Here is a 26,451-nt window from a genome sequence, read left to right on the forward strand (position 1 = left end):
ACTAGTCCACACATTAATAACGGAGTGTCCATGAACTCACCGTCTGTGCACTCCACCCGAGGTTTCTCCCACTGCCCATCTGCTGTGCAGCGGACCACAGGCAGGTGGCGCTGTCTGAAGCCTGGGTCACACTGATACCTGATGATGGAGCCGACAGGATACTCCTCTCTCCTGTTACCGAACATGTGGGCGTTCTCCACCTGAGGGGGGGCGCCACACGACACTGAGGACACAAGCAGAGGACACAGAACATCAAACCACATGTTTACATGGAACAGGAAACAACCTGTAACAAACTATTACAAGCTAATAAAATGACCACAGAAATCAAACCTACTATTATCAATGTTTGTGATGTTTGAATGTAACGACCTGAACCCTCCAGCCCTTTGAGCTTTAACCTCGTATTCAACAGCAGCAGGCGGAGATCATTTCAGCCAGCCAGCTTTCATTAACCCATTGTTTGCTACCTCCCCGACATCACACAGAACACAGAGTTAGCAGCTAGAAGAAACTCAAGTTCATATGGTACTGAACTCACCTGGGCCTTTCTTGCAGGTGAAGGGCAGGTGATAGTTGCAGGGCACGTCGTTCCACTGTCCGTTCTCGCGCCAGATCATCACCACACAATCCTCTCCAGAGTGAAAGTAGTTATCCGGCTGGTTCGGCCTCCAGTTCTCGTATTGCTGAGGAGGAGGAGTAAGAAGACACGTACGTCAGTACAAGGTGAAGCTAACAACGAGAACACAGGAATAACAGTCCTTACAGCCTGGACATGTAGCTTCAACTAGTTCAAATGCATGTTTGATATCAAAGTTCCATTTACAGACTGCAGTAGTTTTAGTAATAGTTATAGTTATAGTTATAGTTATAGTTATAGCAATAGTTATGGTTATAGTTATAGTTATAGTTATAGTTATTGTTACAGTTATAGTTATAGTTATAGTTATAGAAATAGTTATAGTAATAGTTATAGTTATGGTAATAGTTATAGTTATTGTTATAGTTATAGTTATGGTAATAGTTATAGTTATAGTTATTGTTATAGTTATAGTTATAGTAATAGTAATAGTTATAGTTATTGTTATAGTTATAATTATAGTTATAGTAATAGTTATAGTTATAGTTATGGCAATAGTTATAGTTATTGTTATAGTTATAGTAATAGTTACAGTTATAATTATAGTTATAGTAATAGTTATAGTTATAGTTATTGTTATAGTTATAATTATAGTTATAGTAATAGTTATAGTTATGGTAATAGTTATAGTTATTGTTATAGTTATAGTTATAATTATAGTTATAGCAATAGTTATGGTTATAGTTATAGTTATAGCAATAGTTATAGTTATGGTAATAGTTATAGTTATTGTTATAGTTATAGTTATTGTTATAGTTATAGTAATAGTTATAATTATTGTTATAGTAATAGTTATTGTTATAGTTATAGTTATTGTTATAGTAATAATTATAATTATAGTTATTGTTATAGTTATAGTAATAGTTATAGTTATAGTTATTGTTATAGTTATAATTATAGTTATAGTTATAGTTATAGTAATAGTTATAGTTATAGTTATAGTTATTGTTATAGTTATAATTATAGTTATAGTCATAGTTATAGTTATAGTTATAGTTATAGAAATAGTTATTGTTATAGTTATAGTTATTGTTATAGTAATAATTATAATTATAGTTATTGTTATAGTTATAGTAATAGTTATAGTTATAGTTATTGTTATAGTTATAATTATAGTTATAGTTATAGTTATAGTAATAGTTATAGTTATAGTTATAGTTATTGTTATAGTTATAGTTATAGTTATTGTTATAGTTATAGTCATAGTTATAGTTATTGTTATAGCTATAGTTATAGTTATAGTAATAATTATAATTATAATTATAATTATAATTATAGTTATAGTAATAGTTATAGTTATAGAAATAGTTATTGTTATAGTTATAGTTATAGTTATAGTTATAATTATAGTTATAGTTATAGTTATAGTAATAGTTATAGTTACTGTTATAGTTATAGTAATAGTTATTGTTATAGTTATAGTTATAATTATAGTTATAGTTATAGTTATAGTAATAGTTATAGTTATAGTTACTGTTATAGTTATAGTAATAGTTATTGTTATAGTTATAATTATAGTTATAGTTATAGTTATAGTTATAGAAATAGTTATTGTTATAGTTATAGTTATAGTTATAGTTATAATTATAGTTATAGTTATAGTTATAGTAATAGTTATAGTTATAGTTATAGTTATAGTAATAGTTATAGTTATAGTTATTGTTATAGTTATAATTATAGTTATAGTCATAGTTATAGTAATAGTTATAGTTATAGTTATAGAAATAGTTATTGTTATAGTTATAGTTATAGTTATAATTATAGTTATAATTATAGTTATAGTTATAGTTATAGTAATAGTTATAGTTATAGTTATTGTTATAGTTATAGTTATAGTAATAGTTATAGTAATAGTCTAACATCTCTGAAGCTGTTTTATGTCTCTTTTTAGTCAGACAGAAATAACACAGAGGTCAGAGGTCGGGGTCTCACTGCCTTTGACCTGTATTAGAACATCATCTTTGTGGAGAGAAACATCTGTCTCTGAACTACAGCTCTCTACAGCTGACTTTATGTCCTGTCTGTAACAGCTCACAGTATGACGAACACACTGACCAGAGGTGTCCCGTCTGTCCAGCGGAAGTCCTTCTCCACCGTCTTGTCGTTCAGGCCGATCCACTGGTAGTCCTGGGCGTTCGCTGTGGGCGGTAACACGTAGAGCTTTTATTTCTTACTCTCATATATTTACAGACACACACAGACTCGACTCTACACACTCACAGTTGACAAAGTGCTGCTCCTCGGGGGTGATGATGCCGACCAGGTGTCCGTTCAGGTCCCTGCAGCGCTGCTCTGCATCCAGCCACACCTCTCTGTCAGAGACGTGCAGGTAGCAGCTCCCCTGGAACTTGTTCCAGCCGTCCTCACACAGCTGCTCGTCTGCAGCAACGTCACACAGTCAGCACTCTCTCAATGCTTTCTGAATGTCCTACATGTATCTCTATTACAGGGCTCATGATCTGTCATCCACACATGGGCTGTAAACTAAAGCATGTGGTGATGAGAACTGTGTGTGCTGTCAGTGTGTGAGCAGCTTTGTTTTCATGTTCCCTTCTTCATGTTGTGAGTCAGAGGAACATGATTTCCATCCTGACGTACAAAACAAACGTCCTAACACAGGATGGAAAGTTACACAGAAAGCTTCTCTTCACACGGAGAGCCCGGCCCAACAGTCTCTGACTTTCAAAGGTCCCATTCATTCTTTTGTACTGCAGGGTTCAAATTTAGGTCCACTTTTATTCTCAGGTTCTGGAGTCACATAAAGGTTGACAATTCCTTATTTTATCTTTTCTTATCTGGGGGACCCTGTAACATTGTAATATTTTATGCTATCATTACTGCTGTACATTAACTTATATCTGTCACCCTGTTTGTGTTCCCTTGAGCCTTGAATATGCATCTGTGTACCCATGACAGTATAACTGTACCCCTGTGCCAAGACTGTAAAATCTATAAAGAATGAGTGTTCCAGAAGTCATAGTCTTAAACCATCCCAACACACATCAATCAGATTGAAAGTTCCTGCGGCCCACTGTCTTCAAATAAGAAAAGAAACTTAGGAGTAATTTTTGATTCAGATTTAACCTTCGTCGTCGGTCCTGTTTTATCCAGTTAAGATCCATTTCCAAACTCAAATCAATTCTGTCACACGCCGACCTGGAAAAGGTCATTCACACGCTGACCTTTCTCGACTCGACTGCTTTAACTCACTCCTCTCCCGTATCAATCATAAATCCAACTGCTCCAGAACGCAGTAGCTCGGCTTCTTTCTGGTTTTAGCAGACGATGTCACATCACTCCTGTCCTGGCCTCCCTTCATTGGCTCCCTGTTCGTTTGAGAATTGATCTTCAGATTTTACTGATCACTTTTAAAGCTCAGAGATCCTCAGGTGGGGGCCTTCTGGTCGTTCCAAAGTTGAGGCTCAAATCTAAAGGTGACCGCGCTTTTGCCGTCAGAGCCGCTCAGCTTTGGATCGTCCTGCCTGAGGAGATAAGGCTGCAGAGTCGGTGACGTCTTTTAAATCAGTTCTTCAAACTCACTTTTACAGACTTGCTTTTATGTGATGTTCACCTTTTTAATCTATTCATCTGTTCCTATTCCCACAATCATTTACTGCTTTTATTTTACTTATTTTATTTTATATTTAAATTAATTAATTAATCTTTTATTCATTTTACTGAACCAGATCTTTTTCTCTCTGATCCTCTGATGTGACGTCGTGTTTTTATAACCTTTATGGTCTTTTATTGTTTTTCTTTCTTCACTTATCTCTTTATTTGTGTTGTTTATTGTTTTAACTGCCTTTGGTTCTGTTTATCACTTTTGTTCCTTTATTTGCACATATTCTTGTTGACCTTTGGTGTTTGACCTGAGTTCTTGCCTTTTGTTGAAGTTTCTACACTCCTCTCTGTTTGGCTTCATGTTCTGTAATCGTCCCGAGTCCCTGCCTTTGTTTGTAAAGGTGCTGTATGTTTTCATACTTTCCCCTCCCTCCTTATAGATTTTCGACTTCCAGGTAAGAAAGCTGTTTGTACTGCACCTTGATGACTTTTCACACAACATCAGAGAGTAATGATGCTGTCATGATGTTCAGCTTCTGTCTGGTTGTTTCTAGAGGCTGCTGTTAGTGATTAGCTGAAGCTGATCTCGTACCCATCTCACAGCGTGTCCCTCCGTAGCTCGGCAGGCATAAGCATTTGTAAGAGTCTGCGCTCTCCACACAGGTGGCTCCATTGGCACACGGGTTGGAATGGCACACATCTACCTCTGCAAGAAAGTGGGCGGGGCACACTACTGTTTAAGCACGGCGTGGGGGGGTGGGGGGTCAGCAGGGTGGGGAAGGACTATCACAGCTGAGGAGTTAGTGAACACTACTGCCACTGCTGCGACCTCTGATCCAGATCACACTCGCTGCACACAGAATAACCTGTTTTTTTATGTCTGATTAGTCTGATTACCTGCAGGCTGTCAGGTGACTGAGTGATGATGACACACTGAAATATTACCAACTATAACTGCAGTCAGCTCATGTTTGAATCTGTGTCAGCTGCAGCAGAAGATCAGCATCTACATGCTGGATGATGTGACATCAGGAAGCACCTGTGGATGCTGAGGACGAGCGAACAGCAGAGCGAGGCGGCGAGCAGCAAGAGGCACACACAGGCCAAAGACGGGTGAGATCACCTGCCACACACGGGCGGAAGACAGGTGAGATCACCTCCCACACACGGGCCGAAGGCAGGTGAGATCACCTGCCACACACGGGCCGAAGGCAGGTGAGATCACCTGCCACACACGGGCCGAAGGCAGGTGAGATCACCTGCCACACACGGGCCGAAGACAGGTGAGATCACCTGACACACACACACACACACACACACACACAAACAAACAAACAAACACTCACTCACACAACACATCAACACATCAACACATGCAAACTGTCAACAACAAAGACACACACAGAGAGCAGCCCAGTCATCACACGCTGTTCACATCAGGAGTTTTTAGACAAAGAAAAAGAGTCAAACATGGCCGCTGCCTCTGGACTTACCGTGACAGAGAGCAACACCATCTTCGACTGAGCATGAGACAGCACCACATGGGCTGGGTTCACAGGGGTTAGAAACACCTGGAAACACAGGTACAAAGATTGAAACCAAGCAGCAACCTCCTGGGCTGAAACATGCAGCCAATGAAGGTGTAACATAGTTACACTAACTCTTAGTTTGTTTTTTTTCTTATTTGGTTCATGTCTTATCACTAACTCTCCTGTCATTTCAGATCCTGCCTTTCTTCCCTGCCATGCAATCATCTCATTTCCCTCACCTGGTTTTCCCCGCCCATTTTCTCACCTGCAGTCCATTTGGTCATTAGTCCCTCAGTATATATTCTAGTCATTTTCACTTGATCCCTGCCAGATTGTCTTGTGTGTATTTTTGCCAAGCTTTCCAGTATTTTCTATTCTGCCTTCTAGTGCTGACCCTGTTTTTGCCTTATTGGACTTCGGATACCTGCCTGCCCCTTGTCGGATTTGTTTGCCTGATTGACTGATCTCCCGGTTTTGACTCTGCCTGTTTTTTGGACTGAATAAACGGATCTTCCCTTTCTACCTGCCTGCCTGATTGTCGTGCTTTTGGGTTCTCCTTCTCCAGCACCAGTGAGCGTGACAGAACAATCTGGCCACTATGAACCCAGCCGACGCTGACTCAATCCGCAATGAGTTGAGAGCACAGGCAAGCGCTCTTCAGAGCCACGACGAACAATTTACCTCTGTTTCAGACGGTCTGCAGGAGATGGCGGCTCGTCATGAGAGGAGCATGAGCAGCATTCAGGAACATCTCCAAAGGCTCTCTCTGTCGGAACGTGGTCTGGACCCTGCATCGTCCGTCAGCCCTCCTGTCCAGACTCCTCCGGTGTCGGATGCTCGTTTGCCTCCTCCGGAACGTTACTCCGGAGCTCCGGGTTCCTGCCGGCCGTTCCTTGTGCAGTGTTCCCTCGTTTTTGAACTCCAGCCTTCCGCCTTTTCCACAGAAAGGTCCAGGGTAGCGTATATTGTCTCTCTGCTTACCGGCAGAGCTAGAGACTGGGGAACCGCAGAGTGGGAGAAGCAATCCGCCATCTGCTCATCTGTCAAGCTGTTCTCCGACGAGCTGCGGAAAGTTTTCGACCATGTCACACCAGGAAGAGAGGTCGCTCGGGGTTTGTTTAACCTGACGCAGGGAGGCAGGTCTGTGTCCGATTACTCTATCGAGTTCCGTACTGTAGCAGCCGAAAGTAACTGGAACGCTGCCTCGCTCTTCGATGCTTTCTACAACGGCCTCTCAGACGACATCAAAGACGAGCTGGCGGCCCGTGATCTTCCTGCTGATTTGGACGCACTTGTCTCTCTCTCTATCCGCATAGACGGTCGTCTGCGGGAGCGGCGGAGGGAGAGAGTTCGGTCTGCTGCTTCACCTGCGCGATTCAACCAGCCATCCCACCCTCCGGGGCTTCCTTCTGAGCAGCACATGAACGCTCCGTGTGACGCTTCTGAGCCGATGCAGCTGGGCAGGACACGGCTGTCTACAGCAGAACGACAGCGCCGCCTACGGGAGAACAGGTGTCTGTACTGTGGTCAGGACGGCCATTTCGCCTCTTCTTGTCCAGTAAAAGACATGGCTCACCAGTCATCCAGAGGGCGCTGGTGAGCCGGATTATGAACTCTGAAACGCCCTCTCGGTCTTTGGTTCAGGTAAAGCTTTTCTGTTCGGGGAATTATCAGACTGTCTCAGCCCTCATTGACTCTGGTGCGGATGAAAGCCTGTTGGACATAACTCTTGCCTCCCAGCTGGGTCTTGGTCAGGTGGTCCTGGAGGAGCCTATCGACGCCTCAGCCTTGGATGGTCGTCTCCTTTTCCGGGTTACTCATCGATCTACTCCCCTTCAAATGACCATTTCAGGTAATCACACTGAGACTCTTTCTTTTCACCTGATCAATGCTCCACAACAATCTGTCATTTTGGGGTTTCCGTGGCTTAGGAGACATAATCCACACATTGATTGGCCTTCAGGGACTATACTGCAGTGGAGTAATCATTGTCACGCTATTTGTTTGAAGTCTGCCCTGTCATCTGCTTCTGGTTTGACTGTTCCCTCTGAGTTTCCAGACCTGTCACAAGTTCCTAAGGATTACCTGGATCTGAAGGAGGTTTTTAACAAGGCCCGGGCCACCTCTTTGCCACCGCATCGCCCTTATGATTGTGCCATTGACCTCCTCCCAGGTACATTCCCCCCTAGAGGGCGACTCTTCTCCTTATCAGTCCCTGAGACTAAGACTATGGAAAAGTACATCAATGACTCCCTGGTGGCAGGGATCATACGACCATCATCATCTCCCGCTGGAGCAGGATTTTTTTTTGTGGACAAAAAGGACAAGACCTTGCGACCTTGCATTGACTTTAGGGGACTTAATGACATTACCATAAAAAACAGGTACCCTCTTCCATTAATTTCCTCTGCTTTTGAACGGCTACAAGGGGCTACCATTTTCTCCAAACTTGACCTCCGCAACGCTTATCACTTGGTGAGAATCAGGGAGAGTGATGAGTGGAAGACGGCCTTTAATACTCCTAGTGGTCATTATGAATATTTGGTCATGCCGTTTGGTCTCACTAATGCCCCTGCAGTCTTCCAGGGATTAGTCAATGATGTTCTGCGGGATCTGCTCAATGTGTCTGTTTTCGTGTACCTGGATGACATTCTCATTTTTTCTAAGTCCAGGCAGGAGCATGTGGTGCATGTACGTCAAGTCCTCCAGAGGCTCTTGGAGAACCAGCTCTTTGTTAAAGCGGAGAAGTGTGAGTTTCACGCTTCAGAGGTATCCTTCCTGGGGTTCATCATCAACGCTGGCAACATCCGGATGGACCCGGTCAAAACCAAAGCAGTCACTGACTGGCCAACTCCATCCACACGCAAGGAGCTTCAACGCTTCCTGGGATTTGCCAACTTCTATCGAAGGTTCATTCGAAACTACAGTTCAGTGGCAGCTCCCCTCACTGCTCTCACCTCCCTCAGTGAGCCCTTCCGGTGGTCCTCCGTGGCTGAAGTGGCTTTTGGTGAGTTGAAGTCACACTTCACCTCTGCCCCTATTCTCATCTTCCCAGATCCTGCTCGCCAGTTTGTCGTGGAGGTGGATGCCTCAGACACCGGTGTCGGGGCAGTTCTTTCTCAGCGGTCGGCTGAGGACCAGAAAGTCCACCCATGTGCTTTCTTCTCCCGGAAACTGGACCCAGCGGAGAGGAATTATGACATTGGGAACCGGGAGCTGTTGGCAGTCAAGCTTGCACTGGAGGAATGGAGACACTGGTTGGAGGGGGCGGAGCAACCATTTGTGGTTTGGACTGACCACAAAAACCTTGAATACATCCGATCGGCCAAGAGACTGAACTCTCGTCAAGCTAGGTGGGCTCTCTTCTTCAACCGTTTTGACTTCTCTCTGTCATACAGACCAGGTTCCAAAAATGTCAAGCCCGATGCTCTGTCCCGTCAGTTCCAGTCAGAGGATTCCCCATCCCAGCCTGAAGGTATCCTCTCCTCTGCATGCGTCATCGGAGCGGTAACCTGGGAGGTGGAGAATAAGGTAAAACGCTCCCACACTGAACACCCTGCTCCTAGTGCTTGTCCAGAGAACCGATTGTTTGTTCCAGACAGTCTCCGTTCTGAGGTCCTCCAGTGGGGGCACTCTTCTCGTCTGGCTTGCCATCCTGGGGTGAGACGCACTTTAGCCCTGCTTCGACAGCGCTTCTGGTGGTCTTCCATGGAAAGGGACTCCAGGGAATTTGTTGCTGCCTGTCATGTCTGTTCTCAACATAAGAGCTCTCACCAAGCTCCATCCGGTCTCCTTCATCCGCTGCCAGTTCCTCGCCGTCCCTGGTCTCACATTGCTTTGGACTTTGTCACCGGCCTACCACCTTCAAACGGTAACACAGTTATACTCACTGTTATTGATCGCTTTTCCAAAGCGGCCATGCTCATTCCCTTACCCAAATTACCCACTGCCAAAGAAATGGCTGAAGTTTTGTTGCAACATGTGTTCCGGCTGCATGGTCTCCCATCTGATGTGGTCTCTGACCGGGGACCACAATTCACCTCTCACTTTTGGTCCGAGTTTTGCAGGATGCTGGGGGCTACTGTCAGTTTGTCATCTGGTTTCCACCCACAATCCAACGGTCAAGCAGAACGCATGAATCAAGAGATGGAGACAGCACTGCGCTGCCTTACTTCCCGCAACCCCTCCTCCTGGTCTGAGCAGCTCCTATGGATTGAGTACGCTCATAATACCCTGCCCAGTTCAGCCACTGGTCTTTCACCCTTCCAATGCTCCCGGGGGTACCAACCACCGCTCTTTCCAGAACAGGAACGTGAAGCCAGCGTTCCCTCAGTTCAGGCGTACGTCCGACGGTGTCGGCGCACTTGGATGCAGGCCCGCTCCACACTCCTGCGCTCTTCCGACCGTTACCAACGATCGGCCAATCGTCATCGCAATCCTGCACCCCGGTACTCCCCAGGACAACGCGTCTGGCTGTCAACACGGGATCTTCCCCTCAGAGTGGACTCCAAGAAGTTGGCTCCCCGTTTTGTGGGCCCGTTCCCAATCTCTAAAATAATCAATCCTGTGGCTGTCCGTCTTCGCCTTCCATCGTCCATGAGGATTAACCCAACATTCCATGTTTCCAAGGTCAAACCTGTCAATGAGAGTCCACTTCTGCCCCCCTCCAAACCCCCACCACCCCCCCGGCTTATTGATGGGGCACCTGCGTACACTGTCCGTCGTCTCCTCAAATCCAGGCGACGTGGTAGGGGAGTGCAGTATCTGGTTGACTGGGAGGGTTACGGCCCAGAAGAACGCTCGTGGGTCCCCACTCGCAGCATCCTGGACCCAGCTCTCATCACAGACTTTCACCTGGCTCATCCTGATCAACCGGGTGGGACGGCAGGAGCCGTCCCTAGAGGGGGGGGTTCTGTAACATAGTTACACTAACTCTTAGTTTGTTTTTTTTCTTATTTGGTTCATGTCTTATCACTAACTCTCCTGTCATTTCAGATCCTGCCTTTCTTCCCTGCCATGCAATCATCTCATTTCCCTCACCTGGTTTTCCCCGCCCATTTTCTCACCTGCAGTCCATTTGGTCATTAGTCCCTCAGTATATATTCTAGTCATTTTCACTTGATCCCTGCCAGATTGTCTTGTGTGTATTTTTGCCAAGCTTTCCAGTATTTTCTATTCTGCCTTCTAGTGCTGACCCTGTTTTTGCCTTATTGGACTTCGGATACCTGCCTGCCCCTTGTCGGATTTGTTTGCCTGATTGACTGATCTCCCGGTTTTGACTCTGCCTGTTTTTTGGACTGAATAAACGGATCTTCCCTTTCTACCTGCCTGCCTGATTGTCGTGCTTTTGGGTTCTCCTTCTCCAGCACCAGTGAGCGTGACAGAAGGTCTAAAAACTGCAGTTCCTCTGGTGTCCACTTGAGGCTGTCTCCAGCAGTGAGTCAGTCCCCATAGAGCCCCATGTTAAACTTTACAGCAGAACTAAACATGTTTACAGCCTGGTACAAAAAACAGTAGAACCAGACATAAGAGTTGCTCCAGCATCAGCCTCTGACACAGCCTAAATGCAGTATCGGTATCTGAGAGAACGCCAGTCAATGCACTGATCCAGTACCATACTCTGTAAGCCCCCAAAAATCATCGTCGATGACATCATTGATGTTGCATGACTTAAGTTGTTTTAAACTAATTTTGCTTGCCAGTATATTGCTTTCTTGTCTTTAAATAGTATTCCTGATACGTCCAATTAAATGTTGCAGTGACACCATGAGCCATTACAGAGTAATGGACCCCTACTCCTCCTTCATGCTCAATCCAGGTGCCAGCCTTCGGTTAAAGCAAAAAGAGTAGTTCCAGTGGTTGAGAATTCATCCCAACTGTGTGCTCATCTGTGAAAACAGCTAAAAGTCATTCTAGTTGTAGAGCTTCCACAACCCTGATCCCTTGATGGCACAGAATACTGTTCAAGTGGTGTGGAAAATGTGTTTATAGCCAATGATAGAAATAACAAAAATGAATAATAAGAACAGGTAGACCAGGGGCCCAGGTTTAACTCAGCAGTTGAATCATGGGTCCCATGTACAGATGTTCAGTCCTCGAGTTGAACCCGCAGCTCCGGGTTCAACTCCGACCCTTGTCCCTTCGCTGCATGTTATTCCCACCCTCTCGTCCTATATTTCCAACTCTATCAATTGTTATCAAATAAAGGCAAAAGGCCATTAAACATAATATTAAAAAGGAAAGAACAGGTTGACCTACCTTGTACTATATCTTCATTAACACCTGGACTTGGCTCAGAGGCTGGTGTAGCGGCGGTGAAAGCAGCAGCCAGTCCTGCAGGGGCAAGTTCAGGGCTGCGAGTTCTATACAGACCACCAAGGGTTTGTGGCAGTTCAGCCCCACCATGGGCCTCCTCTGGTCCTGTGGGGCTCTCAGTCAGTGTCCATTTGCTGGATGGAGAGGGCAGAACCATCTGTGGAAGATATCCTGAGGAAGATCCTGAAGAAACACCGCTGGCTGAGGACATGCGGTTGACTCCGCTGCCAGAGTAGAAGTCACTGCTGCTGCTTCCTTCTCCACTGAACTCCACCGACCCCTGTCCAAGCTTCAGAGACGGTTTTGTGTCTCCTGATACCTCTATCATAAAATCCCCAGACAGGAATGTAACACTGCCTTCATCTCCACTTGTTGAGGACTCTGATCCAGACATTCCTGATCCAGACCCAGACAGGTGCCCACCACTTCCTGGCCCTGAGCTGTGGAGTAAAGACCCAGAGGCCTCCTGCTCTTCAGAGGACGACACTTTTAGGTCGGTGAACCCTGACCCCACAAAGTTCACACCGGAGAAGAATCCAGAAGCTGAGCCACTGAGATCCCCACTGAAAATCCCAGATCCTGAAATGTCTCCAGAGCCACTGAATGCCAGGATGCCTCCACCAAGCTCCTGCTCCTTGTGTGTGTTAGGACTGGACATCTCGATCGGTTCACCATCTATCAGTAAGATCTGAGGGTCTCCACTTCCTGAAAGCTCTCCAGATCTTCCACTGGCACTTCCAGAAGAAAATCCTGATGGGAAACCACCGAACCCAGAAAAGTCCTTGAAGGAGATGAAACCGGAGAACTGTCCACTTTCCCCAGAGCTGTCCACAGAAGAGCCACTCTCTGCAGAGCTGAAACCAGACCCAGTGCCAGAACCGGGCAGATCACCACTACCACTCAGCAACCCAGATCCTGCTTCAGATGAAGGGAGGAGGAGGATCTCTGTGCTTCCCTCTCCAGCTTCCTGGAGTCCTGCTGAACCTGAGTCCTCTCTTGAGACAATGCTGTCACTACCTGAGAAGACAACAGTGATACCAGATACTTCTCCACTAAGAGCTGATCCAGAAGCGTCAGCACTGCTGAAACCTGATGATCCACTGGAAAGACCAGCACTCGCACTGCCAGCCCAGTTTCCTGAACCAGACAGCTCTCCAGAGATGAACTGACCTCCAGACAAGTCACCAGAGAGATCTCCAGAGGTGCTCCCAGAGCCACTATCAACTGCAGAACCTGAGCCGAAGTCTGCTGAGCCCGACCCTGAAGTTTCCACAGGGATGGGAGGGACTATGGAAGGACCAGCTTAAAGGACATTGACAAAAAAAGATTGAAGGACATATAAAAAAAGGGAAATCAGCACAAATAAGACAGTGATTTGTTCATGACATCAATTTAACTCACCAGGCCTCAACAAATCAGTGAGAGATGTCAGGTTCAGGAGGGCCTCCTGGATATCTGTGACCTTAAGTCCAGTTTCCTTTGCAATCAGAAGAATATCCACTGGGAATGAGACAATTAGAGTAAATTACAGATTAATAGTGATGAAAATAAAATTCAGAGTATACCTGTTAGATAACAGTCATACCTCTGAAACAGTAAGCATCATATCTGGCTTCAGGTTCTGGGTATCCTGTCTGGTTGTGGTGAGCGTACACTGTGTGTACTCCTGGTTTCCCAGCTCCACACTCAGCGCGGGGGCTGTTGATGGGATAGCGGACGCTTTGATCAGAAAGCCAGCCAGCACGGCACTTGTCAAAACCCATTTTCCAGGCAGCATAGAGCTCTCCAGTGGAGGCCAGCACAGCTTTCTGCTCCTGACAGCTGGAAGCTGCCTCATCGTAGGTGAAACCCTCAGCAGAGCCCACATGGAAGACCTCACCTGAGGAGCAGAACATGAAAGTAACTTTAAATAATTACCTAAATTCTTTCACCTGTTTACAGGAACTTAACGCTTTATAACTAATTCTTTGTTCTTTTATAATCCGTAACGGCTTCCTCGATCATCTGCAGCCACTTTTCTGAATATAAACTGTCACACAAAGAACAAATGATTGAACGTCCTGTCTGTCTGTAACTCTATGTTGTTGCTGCTGTGTGAGCAGGTCTCTCTTGAGAATGAGACCAGGTGTCTCAATCAGGTTAACTGTCTAAATAAAGGATAAATAAAAAAAACTCCCTGTACAAGGCTGTAAGAGGCTCTGTGACCATGTGTAAACTGTCACGACCCCTGCCAACTCAAAGTGTATATTTCATATGTTTTGTTTTCATCATGCATCATCACTAACTCTCCTGTCGTTTCAGGTCCTGGCAATCAGCTCATTCCCCTCACCTGATCCATCTCCTCACCTGCAGCTCATCCCCTTATTAGTCACTTAGTATACCTGTCCACTCTCACTTGTTCCCTGCCAGATTGTCTTGTGTGGCTATTTCTGCCAAGCTCTACAGCTTTCGTATACCTGATCTGCCTGACCTTGTTTGCCTGTTTTTGGACCTTGGATTTTTTGCCTGCTCCGTTTGGATTTGTTTGCCTGCCTGATTGATTTTCCGGTTTTGACCTTGCCGGAACTTTGACTTAGTAAACAGAACTGTCCTACAACTTTGTGTGTCAGTGTTGTGCTTATGGGTTCATATCTGCCAGGACCAGCGAACTTTACAACAAACCACAAATTATAAACATATTTATTCAACATTAACTGTAACTATATTTTATTCTAATTTTTACATATAATTGTTTAAATTCCTGTTCTTGCTATTTAGGGGCCGTTTTGTTTGTTTTTATGATCGTTTTTTATGATGGTTTTATCGAGCAGGATTTGCGTTAGTTTTAATGTGATTTCTTCATCGTAAAGAACTTTGAGATCCCCCTCTTTACAGATTGTCTCTTTGATTTTGATCTGTCTTAGATCTCCTTCTCTTCATGTTAAGTCTGTCGTGTGTATGATTTGCACTGATAGATTCACCAAGGAATCATCTTGTCTGTGTGTTATTGTTCATCCATTTAGGTTTAATGCAGTCACGATGTTAGGAAGACGGTGGGCAATGATGTAAAACTAAAATAATCAACTGTAACCCCTCAAAGTCATTAAAGCTAAAGAATTGAGCCTGTTTTAAAAATGTACAGATATGTGTTAAAATGTAGGGGGGGGGTTCTCCTTACCTCTGAGCCCATCGATGTAGCAGTACACATCATATCTCTCTTCTGCTGGCCTCAATCCATAAGACCGAACTCCAGGTTCACCTCCCAGATCTCCAGCACATTTATCTCGCGGGGAAACAATGGGATACCTAGAAAACGGCAAACGGTGATATATTGTTTGGGACAGGAATCTCTCTACCTGCTGTGAAAACACACTTCAGATTTACCTGACGGTCTGGTCCAGTAACCATCCTGCATCACACTGGTGATATCCAGCCAAATATGATACCTGTAGCTGCTGTGGAGAGGCGATGGAGGCTCCCATGCTCCTGCAGGCCTGCTGGGCCTCAATGAAGGTGAAGGTGTAACGGCCAGAGCCAGAGCGATAAAGGAAGACCACACCTGCACAGAGAAACAGGATGAGTTTGTTATTGTTATTATTCATATTTAGGAACCAGATTTTCCATGTTGTCATTATGTGTGTAAGCAGTTCTGACCAGTAGGAGGCATCACAGAGCCTGTGCTGGGCAGCAGGTCTAGGTCAGGCCGAGTAGTAGCTGATTCTATCCGGTCTGTGATGAACTCTGTGACATTTGTGGGCTGAGGCAGCAGCAGCTCGGTCGAACTCGGAAGCCCGGTCGGACTCGGCAGCCCGGTCGAACTCGGAAGCCCGGTCGGACTCGGCAGCCCGGTCAGACTCGGCAGCACGGTCGAACTCAGCAGCTCGCTCGGGCTGGGCAGCTCAGACGGGCTTGCTATGAAGGTGAAGTCCACGATGGGTCGCAGAGTCTCCAGCTCTCCGACCGCCTCGCTCTCCGTGGTCTTCCCACTGAAGAACACCTCCATGGTTCGTGTCAAGGTGGTAGCAGTCACCATGCCACTACCCTCTTCTTCGGAGCCTGAACCCTCCTCGTCAGGAGACTCTGAAGGTGATGAGAAGAGACATTGGAGAGAGTTTCCACAGCTTAGTTTGAATGTTTGTTCACACCATTGGGTTTCTTCTCTCGTTCAGTTCTCTATTTAAGAGTCTAACTGCATTCATACACTGACAACAAATAACAAAATAAATATTTTTAAGGCAACTGGACTCTACAGACGACACTGCACTCATGCCTTTCATTACGCTGATGACACAACGCTGTATCACTAAAGCCCACCGCTGCTTTAAAACTCCAGTCTAAAGAATTGTCTCACAGATGTTAAGTTTTATATGAATCTCTGATACAACTGATTGTGATCCAGATCTCCTCTCTGTGTCTCCTCTCATGTCTGAACGATGTCTTACCTGTGTAACAGAAGGCGTCGTAGCGGGACTCAGACTGTGGGTATCCTGTCTGGTTTGTGTGCAGATAAACAGTTCGCACCCCCAGCAGACCCCCTCCACACTGGGTCCGACGAACGTTGATGGGGTATCGAACACTTCTGTCTCCCAGCCAGCCGGCGTTACAGACATCCATCCCACCCTGCCAGGCCAGGTACAGCTGACCGGTGTTGGCCAGCTGAGCTCCCTGAGCCGAGCATGCAGCCACTGCCTCGGAGAAGGTGAACTTTTCTACAGAGGCGGTGTGGAACACTTTGCCTGGACGAGGAAAGAGAGGCTCATTACAAAACAATAATAAAACAGCTTCAAATACCTGAATGTGTTTATTGTCTGGTACCTGTCATCCTCTCAGTGAAACAGTACACATCATACGTGTCATTGAGGTCTCTGACTCCGTATGTCCTGACCCCAGGCAGTCCCTCTTTGTCACCATAGCAGTTCACACGAGGATCGTGGATTGGGTACCTGTGGTTAAATGTAAATAATCTTTGGAATCTTCAATAACAAAATGAGAGTATGAACTGGCAAACAGGAATAACTTGTTTATCCTTTGCCCTCCTCAAGGTAACCAATGACCTTTTTTTAGCAGCTGACAGGAGGAGTGCAATTCAAGAAACAAACTATTTTTCAACCACTCACATCACCTGTGGTGTATCGCAAGGTTCTGTTTTAGGCCAAGTGTTATTCTCTATCTCCATGCTTCCACTCGCTCAAATAATCAGCGTCACATCTCTTTTTATTGTGCTCAGCTACACACAGCTATACCTTCCCTTTAGACCTGGGGACCCTGAAAGCCGAGCTGTTGTCACTGGCCTCGGTGCCCTCTGGGCGGCTGTGGCTCAGTGGTAGAGTCGGTCGTCTTTCAATCAGAAGGTTGGAGGTTCGATCCCCAGCTCCCTCAGGCTACATGTCGAAGTGTCCTTGGGCAACACACTGAACCCCAAATTGCTCCCAGTGGCATAGCCAACGGGTATGAATGTGATAACTGATTGACAGTTGGGCACTTTACGTAGCAGCCTCTGCCATCAGTGTGTGAATGGGTGAATGTGACATGTAGTGTGAAAGCAGCTTGGAGTGGTCGCAAAGACTAGAAAAGCGCTGTATAAGTACAGTCCATTTACCATGTACCATGTGCTGACTGAATCAAGTAGGTTTACACGTACAAGTCCTCTCTTTCATCCTCCTTCTATGTTTCCCTGCTATGTTCTTACATGTCTGTCTTCTTGGTTTAACTGTATCACATGTTTCATGTAAGGTTGAAAATCAACCCATCAAATACATTTTTTACTTAAGTATACAATTCTCATTTAGTGGGCTTGTATTTGAGGTATGTGATTCAGTATTCTGTGTTTGTTTCCATTATGTGTTATGTGTTAGTGTCCCCACCTGCTGTCTGAAACAGAGAGTCATTATCCATCACATGGCCCACCCACCTGACTGTGTGGTCAGCGAGCCAGCCGGCATCACACTGGTGGAATCCATCGTCGAACGCTGCCTGAAGCTGTTCAGGTGAAGCCATGACAGCGCTGTTCAGGCTGCACGCTGCCTTCGCCTTCTCAAACGTGAGACTATAGCGGCCCATGATGGCACGGTAGTGAAACACCAAACCTGCAGAGATAAACAAGCTCTTTAGTTAAGTATGAAGGAAGTCATTTTACCTTAAACACCGGACAGCAGACAGGAATCATCTACAGAGGCTGAACTATCGTTAAAATGTTTAGAATAGTTTCTGAATTTGTTGCTCACTACGCTCTGCCAATGAAAGGCTCCTGGTGCTCCCATCACAACAGGGCCCTAAGTCTCTAACTAGACTCTTCTCCTCTGTCGCCCCCCGGTGGTGGAACGAGCTACCAAACTCCACTCGGTCCGCAGAGTCCCTTTGACCTTTAAGACGAAGCTACAGACCCAGCTCTTTATGACCTCTGACCTTAATGATACTGATGCTATTGATGGTGATGACATCGAGGATGTTGGTGATGTTGATTAGGATATTCATGATGATGATGATGACTATATTGATCTTGTTGATGTTGATGATGCCCTATGCTCTGCCTGTCAGCACCAGTGTCCGATCACACCTGAAGCTGTGTGTTGGCTCTTCCTGACTTCGTTCCCTCCTGTCTCGATCGTTGCTCGTGTTGTATTAACTCTGTGCGTTTCTTTGGACTAAAGCGTCTGCTACATGAAAATGTAACATTGTACCTTGAATCTGCACGTGGACAATGTCATGGCTGTCCTCGATGCCGTGCTGGACCTCGCAGCGGTAGACTCCAGAGTCGCTGGACCGCAGCTCAGAGATCTTGATGGTGGCGTCTGTAGGGGTCCCGGGGTAGTCCACCAGGTGAACTCTGTCCTGGAATCTCTCAGTGATACGCACCTGTCCTTTCAGAGCCACCAGGATGGTCGTGACCTTCTCTTTGGTGACCAGACTCCATTTGATGCGGTGAGAGAGGGGGGTGATGGGGGGGGCTCCTGGGTCGGGGACAGTGTGGTCCTTCATGGAAACATAAACACTTTTTAAAGGGGTTCATGTCCTGTGTTTACTCAGTGTAACCACAATAACTGGAGCTAATTAAAGGTCATAAATAAACTGAAACTAAATGAAACTGTAACTGTTAGACGAACACATCCTGGTCAGGAAACTCGCTGCTCTTGTACAGTTTATGTTTATGTGATGTCCCATTTGTTTGGATGCTGAAGTGTCATAAAGACTTATCTTATGAAGACACCACATACAGCATCTTTGTTTCTACTGTGGCTCCACCACATGTCACTGCTCCAACCTGTTAATGTGGCTGTGTTACACTCTGAAACCATGACTGGTACAAATCCTTCTGAATGTATTGTATTTCATAAACAGTGAAGCTCATAGTTTCTCACCTCAAAGAAACATGGTAGTACCAACGTTCCCCCCAGGAGAGGGCGCTGTGGCTCCTCCAGAGGGATACTCACACTCAGCACGTCCTCTGGGTCTGTCAAACACAAAAATCATAATAATAATAAAAACATTTATTAACACAGCACTTCAAAATACAGGTTATAAAATCAATACAGTGAGGACAGAACAGGAGCATATCCTGAGCACAAGATGAACTCATTCTGTGCTCTAAAGATTCAGTGATTGTTTGCACCTCTCCAGGTGTGTCATAGATTACATAAGGATTAAATGAACCTGACATATAAGCGCTCTTACCCATGAAGGAGTGCTCTTCATAAATGTAGTCGAATGACGCTGAGGTGACGTGAAGACACACAGACAGAAACACGACCAGCCTCAGCATGCTTCACCTGAAATATTCAACACACACACGAGCAGAGTTAACATGGTTAAAATACCAGTGACGTCGTCTCACACAGGACATGAAGACGCCAATAACTCATTAAGATCGTTGACTTCTGGATATGAATCGCTTCACACTGACGATGGGACGTGAACGCTATCCTCATTTTGATCACGATATCTACAAACTCTTTACATGAAACAAAATGTATGTTTCTTTGAGTCAGTAAAATAAAGTGTGGAAAATCCTCAACATAACAGTTTGTTCTTTCTGATAAAGTTCAAAGTCTTTCAGAAAGAATTCTTGGACCTGCACCAAAAAACTTGAGACTGGACGTTTGTCTGAACTTCACAGAAACCTGTGACTCTCAGTGGGAGCATCAGAGACTAAATGAACATCATGCTGTGTTGAAGAAGACTTGAAACTAGAGACAGAGACCATAAACTCATCAGGAACATGTTTACTGAGGGAATACATCAGGAGAGGAGGAGGAGCATGTTCTCATTGACTTCTATAGGATCAGACTGAGTCGCCCCCTGCTTTGAGTGTAAACCTCCATCTTAAGAGTCTCAGCTCCGTAAACGAGCTCCGCCACCATGCAGCCTTGGCCATATTACATTGGACCAAGCAACACCGGCGTAAAGCCGCTCCAGTGTGTGTTTTTACAGCACGTGCTTCACACACACACACACACACACACACACACACACACACAGCGCTGTTCGCCCTGCTGGCGCCGCTGTTCACACAGACGTCGCGAGGCGCCCTGGGAGGAGGAGGGCGACTTGCAGGGAGCTTTGTTCTAGGTTACTAAGTGCTTAGAGACGTTAGATAAGTTAACGTTTTTCGTTTTTATAGCAAGCCTTAACTTTAACGCAACAACGGACCGGCCGGGGTCCTGGTCCGGACGAGGCGGCGTGCTCATCAACCCCCAGGCAAAGACCACTGTGAGGCCCTTCTCCATCTTGCTTAAGTGAATCATAGCGAGTAAACAACTCTTTGGAGGCACTTTTTTCAGTTAACAGCAACGTCGTTAGTTAGCTCAGCTCCTTCGACAGCACCTGTTACAACGTCAACTGCTGGTTGCTCCTCCGCGGTCTTATTAAAATCATATTTTAGGCTTACTACTTTTTAGTTTAGGCAAACTGTCCTTGAACTGCGCATCTTCTTTTCTGCTCCACTCTGACAATGCTTCATCTTACTCACATGATTTACAGGTACAGGAAGGGCAAGGTGGAATAGTCCATTCAATGTGAAGTGTGGGTGACAAATATTGATCTTTTAGACTTAGACTTAGACTTAGACTCAACTTTATTGATCCCTTTGGGATGACTCCCTCTGGGAAATTCAGTCTCCAGCAGCTTATACAGTACAATACAATAGGAAAGAATCAGCACACAGAGGGTAAAAAATAAAGATCAAAATATATATATCTATCGATATATATATATATATAAAAAGTACAAATTAGATAACAAAATATATAAGATATACACTCTTAGAAAATATACAAGTAAACAGTGGGTAATTGACCTGGTATTTAGTTCGAATAAACTAAATTAGGTTATTGTTATTGTTTGTTTGGCTAGGCCCACATTTTCATGCAGACAGATTTATGTGATCTATTGTAGATTAGCCAGCAGAGGCTGAAACGGCAGGCCCCAGCCTATAGGACAATACACCGCTAGTCAGACCAATCGGACGCCATCCTGCAGGATTGTTTTGATCACCTGGACTGTGAGGCGTTCAGGACCGTAACCGACAATATCAATGACTATACAGATACCATCACCAGCTTCATCAAAAAATGCACTGAGGACGTAGTCCCCACAAAAACACTGCAACTGCCACAACCACTGCTGCAGATCAGGACCGGCCCCTCTCCATCACCGAGGCTGATGTTCGCCGGTCATTCAGGCACATTAACCCACGCAAGGCAGCCGGTCCAGACAGCATTGACCATGTCCTGAAAGTCTGCGCCGCCCAGCTGGCAGGGGTATTCACAGGGATCTTTAACTTGTCTCTCTCCCTCCGGACTTTTCCCTCCTGCTTCAAATCAACCACCATCATCCCCATTCCTAAACTACAGAAGGTGGCCAGCCTCAGCGAATGCCGCCCCATCGCCCTCTCCGCCATAGCCAGCAAGTGTTAGTAGAGGCTGGTTAAATCCCTCATCTGCCCCATGCTCCCCCCGACCCTTGACCCTCCGCAATTTGCATATTGCCAAAACAGAGCCACAGAGGACGCCATCGCCACATCCTTCACATCGCCCTCTCCCACCTGGAGGGGGGGGGACACTTATGTGAGGATGCTGTTCGTGGACTATCACTCAGCATTCAACACCATGGGGCCCTCCAGGCTCGTCAGCAAGCTCAGAGATCTGGGCCTGAACACAGCACTGAGTGACCAGATTCTGGACTTCCTGACAGACCGTCTCCAGGTGGTGAGAGTAGACAGTAACAAGTAACAAGGACATATGTTGTTGTTGCTCTCTCTGCCTGTCTCTATCCTGCATCTCCTTCTATCCCATGTTCGGCCCATCCAGTCTCTTCAGATGGCTGTTCAACATGAGTCTGGTTCTGCTCGAGGTTTCTGCCTGTTAAAAGGACGTTTTTCTGCCAATGTGCCGAATGTTGCTAAGTGCTACTCATGGTGATTCATGTTGGGCCTCTCTTTAAATAACAGAACAAAGAGTCGGTCTAGACCTGCTCTTTCTGTAAAGTGTCTCGAGATAACCCTGGTTATGATTTGGAGCTATACAAATAAAATTTGATTGATTGATTGACAGCCACACCTCTTCACTGCTGACTCTCAGCATAGGAGCACCACAGGGCTGTGTCCTCAGCCCCCTCCTGTATTTTCTCCACACCCATGACTGCGTGGCGACTCAGGCTTCAAACACCGTCTCGAAGTTAGCAGACTACACAGCAGTTGTGTGGCTGATCTCCCGCGGCGACGAGACAGCTTACAGAGAGGAGGTGCCCATCCTGGAAGTCTCTAGATTTAATATTTTACCCTTTCTAATCAGAGCGTCCCAGCAGAAGTATTTCACTCGATTGTACTTGTGTAACTGGAGTGACAATAAACATCTTGAATCTTGAAGACGTTGTTTCGCCTCTGTCACTACCTCTGAGGTTCAGAGGCGCCCTGACCATTCAGCCTCCGTGCGTTCTACATAGAAGATGGATCGTAACAAAGGCGGTATAATCCCGCCTGGAACTGGCACATTCAGACATGATCCCAGTTTCCCTTACCCCCCCCCCCTCCAATGTTCAGTGACTCCACTCTCCAACAGCCTCCTCTGTTCTCCTCACAGGAAGACAAGGAGCTCCTTTCAAAGTAAATGTTTGTGTTATTCCATCTGAGTAACACTTCCTGCTCCTCCCTCCTCCTACAGGGAAACCCACACACCCACACACCCACACACACACACACACACACGCACACAAACACACACGCACACACACGCACACACACACACGCACACACACACACGCACACACACACACACACACACACACGCACACACACACACGCACACACACACACGCACACACACACGCACACACACACACACACACACACGCACACACACACACACACGCACACAAACACACACGCACACACACGCACACACACACACATACACGCACACAAACACACACGCACACACACGCACACACACACACGCACACACGCACGCACACACACACACACACACACACACACACACGCGCACACACACACACACACACACACACACACACACACACAAACACACACGCACACACACGCACACACACACACGCACACACGCACACACACACGCACACACGCACACACACACACGCACACACGCGCATCCACGCGCACACATGCAAACACACACACAGGTTTCATACATGGCCACACACACACAAGCTCTTAATCTGTTTCTTGTGTTGAATTCGTGCATGCAACGCACATGCACATGCCACGCTGCACATGCCACGCTGCACATGCCACGCTGCACATGCCACGCTGCACATGTCACGCTGCACATGCGACGCTGCACATGCGACGCTGCACTGTTGTAGCTGTCTATCTGCCAGCATGTCTGCTGTCTCTGGTATATGAAGTGCTTCTGTTACAGTCTTCCGGCTCCGGAGAACATCTGTCTGTAATTTGGATCTTCAATGTTCCACTTGTTGTCGACATGAAGTCATTTTGACTGCCGTGGATGAAAACTCCAATCAGATCTTAAAGACAGAGAAAACTTGGAAAGAAGGTGATGTCACCGACTCTGTGGACCAATCAGGGTTCATCCCTGTTTGAATCAGAGTCAGGCGATCAATATAGTATCATCATGTTAAAACGTTTCAGGTTTCACATTCAATATAATAACATACAATTCTACTGTGAGGATGTGAAAGCCGAGTGCATGAGGACACAGTGAGCAGAGAAGAATACTGTGAAGTGTCTCACAGCTGCTTGTGTTGAGACCTGAAAGGATTCTGCTGTTATTGAACACACTGTTTAATATAAGCAGGTAATAATACCACACTGAAACAGTCAGAGCCTCTGGTCGTGTCGCTCCATCATCAGCTCCAGGAAAAACACTGAATATCTTTTTCATGCATCATTTATAACGAGATAAAAAGTTTAATGTCTAAACAAGAAACGTGTCTTGTTATTCGTGAGTTTGTACGTGCTGACGTGTTATAATGTGATACTTGTGCTCTCCTGTGTGGCAGCAGAGCTCGTCTGTATCCCTCCACCTGAACAAACTGCTCATTTATCAGCCACAGGTCCAGAGGAGGGCGACGCCCCTCACACTCAGCGGAGTTCAGACTCTTATTTTGAAAACACAGTTTATGTAACTCTCAAGTTTCTGATGTTTCTGTTGGACGTTTGAACGTGTTTAACTGTCATGTTGTTGTGTTCAAGTCTGAGTTACTTTTATTGAGGCTCTTTTTCTGTCCGCTCTGTGAGTGAGCCGAGCTGCTGTTCTGCTCCACACTGAGCCCTTTGAGCCACTGTGAGGCCCCCCCCTCAGAGACCCTGACCCCTCCTCAGAGACACTGACCCCCCCTCAGAGACACTGACCCCCCCTCAGAGACCCTGTTCCCTGTTGGAGCTGTGGCGACAAAAACAGTTTGAGCGTTCTCACAGAGGGACATTCAGAGAGCAAACATGAGGGAGGAGCTGCAGCTGGACACACCTCTGATCCTCACCTGAAGAACTGTTTATTTATTCAGCTTTAAGACTTTATGTTCATAGTTATTGTTATTGTTTATTGTTAGTGCAGAATTAACACACACGCCTCCCTGATGACAGAAATCACTACATGTTCCTCTTTCAGAGATGTGAAGTTCTTTGACTTCCTGCAGGACAAGTTTAAAATCAGCTTCAAAATAAAATCTGTTCCAATTTAATAGTCTGGTTTTCAGTCACTTATACTGAATATATGTAATATGTAATATAATGTTACTAAGATTCAATGTTAAAGGTATCATTTTAGCATGTTAGCTTGTAAAGGTTTGCTTTCTTTGTTGTTGTCAGATGTATTTTTGTCTTCATGGCTGAAACTATAAAATACTGACTGTCCAGAAAAGATGCAGAAATATTGTGAGACTTGTAGAAAATGGATTTCAACATGAAAACAAAGAGAGATGAATAATCGCTCTTTAGAATAAGATAAATATATGATCACAGTGATGTGAAAAACCTACATGAGGAGAAATTCATGAATATCTATCTGTCAGCTGTAAGCAGCCCCATCCTCTTCATAACTTCCACATGTCCTTACATTAAGTATTTACCTATAAAAACAAAGAATATTTCCCACCTGTTGTAGAAACAGTGTCTCTGTTGAAGAAATACAACTCTTCTTCGTTGGTGTATTTTCAGGCGGTGAGTTTAAAGTCCCGGTGAGCTGCAGAGAGCTCAGGATGCTCGGCTGTGTGAGAGGGAGGCTGGGACCAGGTCTGCCTCAGAACCTGACAGGGAAACACCGTCTGAGTGCTGATTTCAAAATAAAAGCACACTGGTGCGTCAAACTTATACCTGAGGCTGCCACTCCTCAGGTGCTTGAGCCGAGGAGGAGGTGTACACGTTCATAAGAAGGGTGCAGCTCTTTCTGTCACCTCTGTGCTCTTTATTTTGCTCCTGAATCATCTGAGTTTACCACGCCTCCTCTCTTTACTCTCTCACTCCTGACAGAAAGACTGAAAGAGGTTTTAAACCTGAGACAGAGCTGCTCTTTGAGTCTGGACCTCTGAGCGCTCAGCGGACAGGAAACAGAAACATGTGCAATCACAGAGGTCACACGCCCAACATGCTGCTATAAAAGGGCTCCACTTAACTCATAATGGGAGTCCAGGTTGGGTTTGTGTGGAACATAATGACAGTGAAGCTCCAACAGTAATACTGGTCACTTGAAGTGGAATATTCCACTTAAAGAAGGAAACCTGACAGAAACGTCCTTACTTCAGAAATGGATGAAAACACGTGACTTGATCAGGCTACAGAACGGTATAGCTGGTGATAGCACACCCTGATACCCCACTCATGGGCCTGATGAAAGGTCACATCCTTTAATACGAACGCTGGTCTGCTGAAGAAGGCTCGGCACATTTTGCTGTCTGCTGTGGCTCCATCTGAACTCTGTATGAGAGGCTGGAGGACGC

At 45.7% G+C, this 26,451-nt stretch overlaps 1 protein-coding gene across 2 annotated transcripts in view; it reads right to left on the reverse strand.

Annotated features, from left to right (window-relative positions):
- Positions 1–25,829, reverse strand: part of LOC138606819 (aggrecan core protein-like) — a 27,806-nt gene extending 1,977 nt beyond the window's left edge. The window contains exons 1-19 of one of the 2 annotated variants that reach the window (XM_069679285.1): positions 25,611–25,829; positions 19,696–19,790; positions 19,383–19,474; positions 18,705–18,996; positions 17,936–18,110; positions 16,840–16,967; positions 16,467–16,760; positions 15,679–16,104; positions 15,409–15,583; positions 15,203–15,330; positions 13,631–13,924; positions 13,447–13,545; positions 11,989–13,347; positions 5,695–5,772; positions 4,794–4,907; positions 2,861–3,019; positions 2,696–2,778; positions 542–686; positions 41–223 (exon numbers count right to left, since the gene is read on the reverse strand). In XM_069679285.1, the coding sequence (XP_069535386.1) occupies positions 41–223; positions 542–686; positions 2,696–2,778; positions 2,861–3,019; positions 4,794–4,907; positions 5,695–5,772; positions 11,989–13,347; positions 13,447–13,545; positions 13,631–13,924; positions 15,203–15,330; positions 15,409–15,583; positions 15,679–16,104; positions 16,467–16,760; positions 16,840–16,967; positions 17,936–18,110; positions 18,705–18,996; positions 19,383–19,474; positions 19,696–19,783 (4,312 nt within the window). In that variant the 5' untranslated portion in view covers positions 19,784–19,790; positions 25,611–25,829. Of the gene's footprint in view, positions 1–40; positions 224–541; positions 687–2,695; positions 2,779–2,860; positions 3,020–4,793; positions 4,908–5,694; positions 5,773–11,988; positions 13,348–13,446; positions 13,546–13,630; positions 13,925–15,202; positions 15,331–15,408; positions 15,584–15,678; positions 16,105–16,466; positions 16,761–16,839; positions 16,968–17,935; positions 18,111–18,704; positions 18,997–19,382; positions 19,475–19,695; positions 19,791–25,610 lie in introns of those variants that run through there. The other variant, XM_069679284.1, reaches the window with a different exon arrangement.
- Between the last annotated feature and the right edge of the window lie 622 nt (positions 25,830–26,451).

The sequence above is a fragment of the Semicossyphus pulcher genome, unplaced genomic scaffold (genome assembly GCF_022749685.1).
Source record: "Semicossyphus pulcher isolate SPU_LCO1_2020_fin unplaced genomic scaffold, fSemPul1.0.p SCAF_38, whole genome shotgun sequence".
NCBI classification, from domain to species: domain Eukaryota; kingdom Metazoa; phylum Chordata; class Actinopteri; order Labriformes; family Labridae; genus Semicossyphus; species Semicossyphus pulcher.